This window comes from Spermophilus citellus (assembly GCF_964194105.1).
Source record: "Spermophilus citellus genome assembly, chromosome: 17".
In the NCBI taxonomy this organism is placed as follows: Eukaryota; Metazoa; Chordata; class Mammalia; order Rodentia; family Sciuridae; genus Spermophilus; species Spermophilus citellus.
In genome coordinates, this window is record NC_138199.1 from 72,567,113 (window position 1) to 72,578,370 (window position 11,258).

The following is an 11,258-nucleotide window of genomic DNA, read 5'->3' on the forward strand; positions in this document are numbered from 1 at the left end:
TACTCAGTCCAATGTCCACATTTTATAAAGAAGGAAAGTGAGGCCCAGAGAGGTAAAGGGACTTGCCCAAGGTTGCATAACTGGAAAGCCAAAGCCTTTCTACTAAGAAGAATAATTTTCAAACTTTTTTCAAGCAGATCTTTTTATTAATATATTTTTAACTGAGACATAGGATTGTGTTTGTGGTACACAGTGTGGTGTTTCAGTACATGTATATAATGTGTCATGATCAGATCAGGGAACTTGGTACCTCCATCCTATCACACTTTATCATTTCTTTGTGTTGGGAGCATTCAAAATCCTTTTTTTCTCCTATTTGGAAAGACTCAATGATTTGTTATGAATCAGTTACTCTACTGTGCTACTGGTCTCCACTAGAAGTTATCCTTCCTGTCCACTGAACCACCTATAGCCATTAACCATAAACAGCAGAACATTTCTTCCCCTCAAAATGTTTTAGGAATCTCAGGAACTCAAGTTTATAACACAGATATAAACAGATTGGTTCTAGTTTAGGAGGACTTTGGGAAAGTCAGGTCCCCGCCCTTGGATCTCCTTAAACCCACTCTCTCCACAGGAGTCTCTGAAGGGCTTCCAGAGAGCTAGGGTGTCTACTTTGCCAAAGGCTAAAGGGGTAGCCAGGGATGGTGCTACATACCTGCAATATCAACGACTGGGGAGGCTGAGGCAGAAGGATCTCAAGTTCAAGGCCAGCCTGGAAAATTTAGCAAGGCCCTGTCTCAAGATTAAAAAACATAAAAAGGGCTGGGGATGTAGCTCAGTGGTAGAGCACCCTTGGGTTCCATCGCCAGTAGAAAGAAAAAGAGAGAGTGAGAGAGGAAGGAAGGAAGGCAGGCAGGCAGACCAGAGGAGTTAGAGACTGAAACCCTGACCTCCCAGCCAGAGAGACTGGGGGCCATGGCTGAGCTGGGGGCTGGGAAAGGAGAACCTGGCATTTGTGAGAGCAGTGGCTTCTGGAGCACAGGGGATATCAGAGGAAAGCTGCCTGGACCCTGCAGGATTAGCCCAGTGGGTCTCAGAGGCCACATCGGGAAATGAAGAGGGCGCAAGAGGCTGCCTTCTCCCCAGGCTCCTATCGCGCCTCCTGCCCAGTCAGAATGAAGCTTTGTCTGGGTGTCTTCAGCCCAAAGTTCGCTTTTGCTTTAAGGAAGAGGGAGGGTCCTGCAAAGTGGGCCACAGGACAGCCTGATGCTAACTAAGTAGGGTCCAGGAATAACGTGACCCCAGACCTGGGACGGAATGGTCCCAGTCTCAACTTGGCCACCAGAGGAGAATGTGTCCTGAACCCTTTACTGCGGACCTAAGGACGTTGTTCCCCACTCCACCCATCCCGAGGGCAGGCTGCGATCGCAAGGCCGGTTCGCCGGCTGGTGACCCTGCCTTCCCGCGCGTGTACCTCCTCCTGGCCCTCCCTCCGGTTCAGCCTCCTCGCTATTGGCTCCTTGGTCTGGGCTTGAGCCCCTGAAAAGGTAATTAACGAGGGATTAATGAGATTCCCAAAGTCAACAGAAAAATCGATGAGCCGTGGAGCCTGAGCGGCGGCTGCGCATTCCCGCGGGGGGAGGGCATCGGTCCGGAGCGCTGGACCTCACCTGGACGGAAGGTCGGCGCTGTGCCCCAGTTGGTGGTTGGCCCGCGGCGATGCCTGCCCAGTCCTCAGGTAAGGCTCCCTGGGCCGTAGCTACACCGCAGCGCCCTCCGACCGCTGGTAGAACATTCCCGCGGGACCAGCCTCGACACTTACTGCACCCTCTGTTTCCAAAGCGGGGTTCAGGTGCTGCAGGGATTGCTGCGAGAGGACAGGGCGACCCGGGAGCGGTGATCTTTTCCACCGGAGGTTAGCCCCTCTCTGCCTCCGACCTCAACTCGGGTTCTGCGCCCACCCCCTTTCCGCCCACTGGGGCGCACAGGGATCAGCAGGGTGCGCTCCGCACAGCTCAAAGTGGGCGCCGAGGCCAGGAAGAAGCAAGAAACCTGGATAGGCGGTTAAAGGGGTATGGGATCAGAGCTGCCTGGGGTCTGGAGCAGCTGCCCCTGGCCAGCAGTCCCTGGAATGGCCGGGAAAGAAATCCCAAAGCATCCATGCCCACTCTCAGCAACCTCCTCTGGAGCTGGTCCTATGCTCTTGGTCCCGCGGCGCGCCCGGGCAGTTCTGCGGCTTTCATCGCCCGCCTCTTACCTCCATCCATAAACTAGTTTGATGTCCTGGCGCTCCCTTGGACTGGCGTTGCGCCAAGAGCGAGCCAGGGGGCGGCAGAGTCCTTGTCAGTTCCAAGCGCATGGTCCCATGGGTCCCTGCGGGACCCCTACCTGCCCACCACCGCACCCTGCCCAGCAGGTGAACCTAACTCATCCCTTAGATAGTTCCCTTCAGCAGTTGCTGGAGTGTTGAACTCTAGGAGAGGAGGTACTCCCAGGGCGAAAGCCCGGAGGGAGAGGACCAGGAATCAGTGTCCCCTCTAGTCTTGCAATCCCAGCAAAAACCACTCCTGAAATTCTCTTCCCCAGGACCCCAAAATAACTGTAAGAAAAAGCACAAATAGCTAACACAGAGGGCTTTCTGAGCTATCCTCTGCTCTATGTCTACTTGTGTGTATTGAATCATTTAATTCTAACAAAACCCCTGTGACAGAGGCTTTATGCATTAATTCCTTCATTTATTCATCCAAGAAATCACTGCTCATCTCCTGTGCACCAAGTGCTATTACTCCATAGTTGTATATTCCTTTTACAGATGAGGACACTGAGGCACAGAGAGTCTAAATAGCTCATCCAAGATCACAAAGGTAGAAAATGCCAGAATCTGAGCTCTTCAACATTAGAATAACCAGATCGCAGAGGGGTTGGCAGGTTCTGGGAAGGGTGAAGTGGAGCTGCCAGGGTTGGCAGAAAAGGAGCAGGGAGGTGTCCCAGGGAGCCCCTGCCTTACTCAGTCTGGGCTGGGGAGCCTGGGAGGAAAAGATAACGATCATCTGGAAGCCGCTAGGGCAACATTGGGATGAAATGGGTTAAATGGGGAGGGTATCTGTCCACAGCTCTGGTGCTGCAAGCTTCCTGTAAACTCCAGAGTCACTGAACGTCATGCCTGTGCTAGGTTTGGGGGGGGGGATGTGAGTTAAGTAAGACTGGTCTCTACCCTGGAGGAGCTCCTGACCTTGAGGGTACTCATAGCATGCTGACAGTGCACACCAACTCTTGACAGAGAGGAGTGGCCACCTAGCAAACAGCCACCAGCAGCTGGGTCAAGAGGGAAGGCTTCCAGGGGTGAAGAGGATGGAGGAGGGCCATGGGTGGGAGCTGGCAGGGAGGCAGGAGACACAGCCATTCCAGGAGGGCTGGCATAAGCCAAGACACCACAAAAGAAATGTGGAGCCTTCAGCTGGGCCTGGACACATGTGGAGGGCAGGTACTCAGTGTGACCACGGACCTGAACAGGTAGGTGAATTTAGCCAACGATGACAGAATGGACTGGGAGAGGGGAGAAAATCATTTGTAAAATCTCAAAAAGGGGCCAAAGTTTTAGTATTCCATTTGTTTCAGAAGAGAAGAGCAGAAGGTGTGATATTGCTGGGGGTGTACGTAGGAGAATGGGGACCCAGAGAGGCTACATTGTAGAGCCCAGTGTGGTGAAGATCTCCTGAATTTGTGCAGAGAAAAAGACTGAAGCTCTTGAAGCTCAGGGTCTCAAGGGAAAGACAGAAAAAAGTAGGGCTAATTCAGATAGAGCATGCTGGGTGATGTGCCAGCAATCCACAGGGGTGGGTGGGAGTGCTAAGGGTGGTCCTCACCCAGCCTGAGCACGGGTTGGGGAAAGCCACATAGCAGAGGTAAGTCTTTGCTGAGTCCTGAAGGACAAGTTGGCATCACCAAGGGGCAAGAGGGATGGGTATTGGAGGCAAAGGGCCAGGTGTGGGCAAAAACACGGAGGTGAGCAAGAGCAGAGAGCATTCTGGGAATTGCAGCAGGATGGTTCAGATGGTGAGCAGGGGAGTGGGGCCGGAGGACCATGCTTGAGAGGTAAGTTGAGGCTAGACCAGGAAACAACAATGGCTGCTCTGCCTTGAGTGCATTGTGCACCAGGCCCATATAAACACCTGCTGTCTCATTTGGCTCTGAAAGGCCATTCAGGCCACGGCTGCTGCTTTGGACTTTACACTAAGGGCAACTGGTTGCCTCTGCAGGGCTGTCAGTATGGACAGGCACCATGGGCAGGAAGGCCAGGTGCAGGAGAGAGTGGAGGGGCCTCTAAATAGAGTAGTAGTGGTTGGGGCTGAGAAAAATCAAGGAGTGTGGGAGCTGGAATGGACAGGCTCGGCACCTGTGGAGAGGTGAGGGAAAGGGGAGAGGCAAGGGGGTGCCCATTTCTCCACCAGGAAATGCAGGGATGGGGACACCACCATGAGATAGTGAACGTTAGGAAACAGGAGAATGGGGCCGTGTGCACTCAGAGCCCTGAACCCAGAGCACCTGCAGAAGCCCAGCCACCAGGAAAGCATGCAGAAGCAGCAAGATCATCCCTGCTCTCAACCATGGCTCAGTCCCACTGGGAAGAATGCCCAAAGGGGCAGGTAGGCTGGGCTCAGAGCTGCAGGAATTGGGTGTCCTGAGATCTGGCCCAAGTTGGTGGTGACAAAGCAGCTGTCCTGAGTGAAAGCTCAGGGAAGGTGAAGAAGTAGCCAGAGATTTTCGGGGAGGGAGGAAGGCCAAGGATAGTGTCCCAAGTCAGGCTGGATATTCATGGGACAGCTAGGAGAGATGAGGAGGAACAGACGGAAGTCAGTTCTGGCAAAGTCAAGAGCATGGCATCCATGCTGATCCTGGCCTGTCCTATGTACTTGACCTGGAACTGCCCCCCCAAACTTAATATGCTTTAAAAATAATTTTAATTACATCAATAATGTGTCATTTTAAAAAACTAGAACATTAAAGGTAGAGAAAAGCCTACCACTTCCATCCCAGTTCCCTGATCTCGTCTCCAGAAGGAACTCCTACTGTGAACCCAGTAGGCATCCTCTAGACCTTACAAAAGTCATTTATATGTGTCCCATGTGCCCACAATAGAAAATTATTTCATATCAGAGCATTCTTTCCTACCAAGCCCAGAATCAACCTCAGGATCCTTCTCAACACAACACCAGGCAATCATAGCCCAGCTAAGCAGAGAAGACACTTGCTTGTGCTCCCTGATTTCAGGAATGAAATTCCTTCCAGAAGTTAGCGGGGTGCCAGCTGCCTTTTGTTCGTGAAAAGCCATAGCCCTGGGAAGTACCTAGGCCAGGCACTATACAGATGTCCCTGGTTTCCTTGACATTGAGTCAGGAAGTGGGGCAGCCCAGCCAGGGGTGAGGGAGGTAGTCCTCCAGCCAGTAGACATAATCCCCTACATTTATGTCCAACACAGAGCATTTCCCTCTCCCTGGTCTGGTTCAACCTCCTTGGGTCCCATAACATAGATGGGCAGCTGCTATTATTTTCAGTGTTCCAGTAACAGAGATTGAATAACTTGCCTTAAGTCACACAGCAGTTAGGGACAAGGATGGAAATTGAACCCATGTCAACCTGACAACGAACCCAGGACCCTTTGTCCCTCTCTAGCTCCTGTTGAGGCTCCACCCATGCCCTCTGCAGAAGTGCAGGAGAATGAAGCGGGCCCAGCCAAGGAGGACCACGGGAACGTGGGGGCCGAGGAGACAGGGGCCCCCAGTGCGCCCCAGCAGAAGTCCTGGCTGGTGCGACATTTCTCCCTGCTGTTGCGGCGGGACAGGCAGGCCCAGAAGGCTGGGCAGCTCTTCTCAGGACTGCTGGCCCTCAACGTGGTGTTCCTGGGTGGGGCCTTCATCTGCAGCATGATCTTCAACAACGTGGCGGTCACTCTGGGTGACGTGTGGATCCTGCTGGCCGTGCTGAAGGCCCTGTCCCTCCTCTGGCTCCTCTACTACACCGCCGGCACCACGCGGCGGCCCCACGCAGTGCTCCACCGGGACCCTCACGCGGGACCGATTTGGGTTCGGGGTGAGTGCTGGGGTGCCGGGTGGATGGAAATGTCCCCGGAGGGAGAGCGGTCCTGGGGAAGATGCCAATGCCCACCTGGCCTGGCCAGGCTCCCTGGTGCTCTTTGGCAGCTGCACTATCTGCCTCAACGTCTTCCGCATGGGCTACGACATGAGCCACATCCACTGCAAGTCAGAGCTGGAGCTTATCTTCCCCGTCATCGAGATCATGTTCATGGGCGTCCAGGTGACAGACCTCCTGGGGACATACCCTACCCACCCAGGCCATATGCACACTTACACACCTACTATACCAGAAACAGCCACATAGGCAATACCTATGGTGTAGACCCAGGGTGTAGACACACACACCACAGTCCTGCAGGGATACCCACTCCCTTGTCCCATCCACACACCCACATCAACACACGGCATGTGCCTTCGTGGACACTCCTCAGATACACAAGCCTCCTTCATAATGGCATCCAGCTCTCTCTAGAGTTTCTCCTGTGCGCAGGCCTTGTGTGGGGAGCTGCATTTACATCACCTCCTTTATTCCCCCCACCAAGTAGGCATTTCTCTATAACAGTGGGCATTTGGCCCTTTTTTAGAGCTGGAGCAATTAATACTCAGAGATGTTTTGCCACTGGCCCAATACCACACAGCAAAGAAATGGCAGAGCCAGGACTCTAGCCCACACTTCCTCACTGTGTCTTCCATGGCAAATACACACAAGCAGCTGGGCATCCACACCATGGTGCCACTACCCCACCAGCCCCTGGGTTCAAGGTCCTGTCTCTTTCAGACCTGGGTGCTCTGGAAACACTGTAAGGACTGCGTTCAGGTGCAGACCAACCTCACTAGGTAAGATTTCTCTCCCCACAAAGCCTTGCAGTGCTTTCTGTGCCCCCCACCGACCCCCACACACGACAGCCTCCCTGCACAGCAAGGACCTGAAACTGTGGGTTAGTCTGGGATTCATCCCAGTGGTCCCTATGCTGGGTGCTCCTGAAGTCCTAATGTCACATGGGATCAGGCTTTGAGACCGAATGGTCACTCTCTCGCGGTCTATGGTGAGGACTGGGCACCCGGGGAGACCGCTGAGAGCAGAGTGTGACCTCCCTCCAGGTGTGGCCTGATGCTGACGTTGGCCACAAACCTGCTGCTGTGGATTCTGGCTGTGACCAATGACTCCATGCACCGCGAGATTGAGGCCGAGCTCAGCGCCCTCATGGAGAAGTTCTCAGGTACAGAGACCAGAGCCTTGCACGAGCACACACACACACACACACACACACACACACACACTATGCTCCCCGAAGCCAGGGAGGCTCAGGAGTTGTAGAGCTAGAGCCGACTCTAGAGACCAGATAATGATTAGAGAGAAAACTGCAGTGTATCCTGGGTACCTTGGTGCCCGTCAGGACCTGGTGCCCAGCAGCCCATTCCCACTAGCCACGTAGCCCTGTGTAAGCTAGCCACTAATCCTTGGCTGGGCTAGTCACTGAGAAGTCCTTCAGGTATGCACCCCACCCATGATACTTGCATTTCACTTACAAAAATGGGGGGGGCGCCTGAAAGAAATGTTTTCTTAATATAATTTTAGGTACCTAGGTATATCATGAGGGATGGAATATTTGTGGGCAAAAAAAAAAAAAAATCTCCCTGGGTTTGCCCAGTTCTCTGTACCGTTCACCTTAGAAGCTGTGTCCCATAAACCCCATGAGAACCTTGCAATCCGTGGGATTCAGCCACACCTGTGAGTCTACTCCCCACCCTGCCTGCAGCCCAGCCCTGCCCGCGCACATTTACACACCCACTGCATAAATCATGGCATGCCTGGATGCTGTGGGCATGTCCCACAGTCTGTTTACATTTTTCAGAAAATCTGTGCAAAGAGAATTTGAGGCAAGCACATCATGGATTTTTTATTATTAAAAAAAAAAATCTCTTGGGGCTGGGGTTGTGGCTCAGTAGTAGAGCACTTGCCTCACATGTGTGAAGCACTGGGTTCAATTCTCAGCACCACATATAAAAAAAATGAATAAAATAAAGGTCCATCAACACTAAAAAATATTTTTTTAAATATTTATTTTTTAGGTGTAGATGGACACAACACAATGCCTTTATTTTTATGTGGTGCTGAGAATCGAACCCAGGTCCCACTCGTGCTAGGCGAGCGCTCTACCACTGAGCCACAATCCCAGCCCTACTAAAAAATATTTAAAAAAAAAAAACTCAAATACACAGATGAGTTGAAGAACAGCTATCATGGAGATGTAACAATTATCAATATTTTGCCACATTTATTTTATTTTTTGCAAAAGTACAGAAATCGTGTCATTTCATCTCAAAACATTTCAGTATGCACCTCTCTAAAAATAAATGTATTTCCCTTTATTACCACATGCTAGTGTAATTGCCAGCAAAATTCCTTTTCATCCTCCTGATCCTCTTTATTGATCGATATTCCACTTTCTCCAACCAATTCAGGAAATGTCTTTTGCAGACATTGGTTCATATATGCAAGGGGTCGGGTTGACACTTTCCAGTCTCCTTTTTCCTAATATCATTGATATTTGTCAGTTGCTTCCTAGGGGTGGCGTTTAATTTGTTCCCCTCTCCCCTGCTTCTCCTAAAAATTGGAAGTATAGACCAAAGTCTGAATTCCATTCACGTTAGTTATTTTTACCACCAGCCCCTCCCTGGCCATGATGCTGTGTGTCTTGAAGGGCACTTGACCCAGGACACTGATGTCCTTGTCATCCAAGAGTGTGTTGCTGAGGCTGAGATCTGGGCTCAGGTGGGGCAGCCAGGTCCTCCGATGTAAATTACAGGTTTGTCTGGCCCGGCAAGCAATTTGTGGGGTGACATTTGGCACCAGGAATCCTGTTTAAAATGCTTTACGTAAGCTTGGCTCCTGGCTGACCCCCTTTGGGAAAGAAAGACCGTTCTGGGATTTCCAGTTTCTGTGTCCGGGTCTCAGTCTCCACAGCTGTAAAATGAGCAGCTGGCTGGGAACCTTCTACCTGGGGCATGTTCCAAAAGGGGGAGGGACAGGAGTGATTTGCGACCTGGGAGCCGGCCCCTCCTGAAGTCTGCCCCCTCCGCCCCGCCCCCTCCCAGGCAACGAGACCAACACCTGCCTGTGCCTCAACGCCACCGTGTGCGAGGTCTTCCGGAAGGGCTACCTGATGCTCTACCCCTTCAGCACCGAGTACTGCCTCATCTGCTGTGCCGTGCTGTTCGTCATGTGGAGGAATGTGGGCCGCCGCCTGGCAGCCCACGCGGGCCCGCGCCCCAGCACCCCACCCTTCCACCTGCACGGGGCCATCTTCGGGCCGCTGCTGGGCCTGCTGGCGCTGGTGGCCGGCGTGTGCGTCTTCGTGCTCTTCCAGATCGAAGCCAGCGGCCCGGCCATTGCGCGCCAGTACTTCACCCTGTACTACGCCTTCTACGTGGCTGTGCTGCCCGCGATGAGCCTGGCGTGCCTGGCGGGCACGGCCATCCACGGGCTGGAGGAGCGGGAGCTGGACACGCTGAAGAACCCCACCCGCAGCCTGGACGTGGTGCTGCTGATGGGCGCGGCGCTGGGCCAGGTGGGCATTGCCTACTTCTCCATCGTGGCCATTGTGGCCACTCACCCGCAAGAGCTGCTCAACCGGCTCATCCTGGCCTACTCCCTGCTGCTCATCCTGCAGCACATCGCCCAGAACCTCTTCATCATCGAGGGCCTGCACCGCCGGCCGCTCTGGGAGGGCCCGGCAGGGAAGTGCCAGGCCGAGCCTCCCCGCAGGGGCTCCCTGCTCGAGTTGGGCCAGGACCTGCGCAGGGCCTCCCTGGCGTATATCCACTCCTACAACCACCTCAACTGGAAGCGTAGGATTCTCAAGGAGATCTCACTCTTCCTCATCCTCTGCAATATCACAGTGAGTGGCTGGGCTGGGACTTGGGCTGGTGTGGAACTGGCAGGTAGATTCAGGACTCAAGAAGTGATGCATCAAGGTCACATGCTTCTCTCTAACTAGAACGATGATGCTTGAGAAGAGGGAGTGTCAACCCCAGCTCTTGTCAGCTGCCCAGCACGAATAAATGTGCCGAGCAGAGAGCGAATTCTCCTTACACATGGGTAACATTTCTGCCCTCCAGAAACTTACTGTCTAGTTGGAGAGACCCAGGGGACCGATTAGAAAATTACTGCTGAACTCACCATTCACTATATTTGGTCAAAAGAAGAGCTCAGCAAGTGCAAGTGTCTGATTTTCTACTAAAAAAAAAAAAAAAAATTTTTTTTAAATCTCTAATTAAAGTCAGTGGTGACAATTGCTTAGCTTCTAGTGGTTGCTAAGTTCCAGGGCCACCTCTCCATGCAACATCTTCACATTTAACCCTACACAAAAGACACTGTTACTGTCCCCACTGAACAGATGAAGAGACCAGGGTGTAGGTTGTTTGACCTGCCAAAGGTCCTATAAGTGGCAGTGCAGGGTTGTTTGGTCCCCAACCCCCGATGCCCTGAAAACACCCCAGGTATGAGACCCCCTGGTCCATAGAGAGAACAAGTAATAAATTGGCTCTAAACTACATTAGGAGCTCAGTTAAAAAAAAAAAAAAAAAAAAAAGCATGGGCCCGAGTGGTCAAGGCAGGCTTCAGGGAGGTTTGATCTGGGGCTTGAGAAATGGGTAGAATTTGATCAGGAGGGTGGGAGGGGAGGGGCTGGCTGTAACTGCAGAAGAGTGAAGCCTGAGCTCAGGGTACAGGGGAGTCCCCAGGCTGCTTGCTGGGAATTCCTGCCATGTCATGTTTGGAGGCTGCCCTGGGGCTCAGGATGCATCTGGAGTTCAGGTTGGCCCCAGACAAGCCAATGAGGGGGTGCTCAGGCTTCTGTGGAATGGGAACAGGAGGACATGGGGGCAGAGGAGGTTGCTCCCAAAGCCCAAGGCTGATGGGGTGGGGCAGGGCCAAAGGAACCAAGGGAGCTGAGCACTTGGGGTGTGGCAGAACCCTCCCCCACTCAACAACCCCCTCTCCCTCCTGCCAGCTATGGATGATGCCTGCATTTGGCATACACCCAGAATTTGAGAATGGGCTGGAAAAGGATTTCTACGGTTACCGGACGTGGTTCACCATCGTCAACTTTGGCCTGCCTCTGGGGGTCTTCTACCGCATGCACTCTGTGGGAGGGTTGGTGGAGGTTTACTTGGGGGCCTGAGGCTGCCTCAGGAAACCACCCTCAGCAAAACCCT

At 52.9% G+C, this 11,258-nt stretch overlaps 1 protein-coding gene across 1 annotated transcript; it reads left to right on the forward strand.

Annotated features, from left to right (window-relative positions):
- Positions 1-918: 918 nt before the first annotated feature.
- On the forward strand, positions 919-11,224 carry OTOP3 (otopetrin 3; the record flags this gene model as incomplete). The annotated part of the gene is given in 9 exon segments (XM_081271790.1): positions 919-958; positions 1,524-1,637; positions 1,640-1,681; positions 5,617-6,033; positions 6,122-6,258; positions 6,817-6,875; positions 7,140-7,258; positions 9,138-9,940; positions 11,054-11,224. Coding segments are annotated over 9 exon segments (1,902 nt in total).
- Positions 11,225-11,258: the final 34 nt, after the last annotated feature.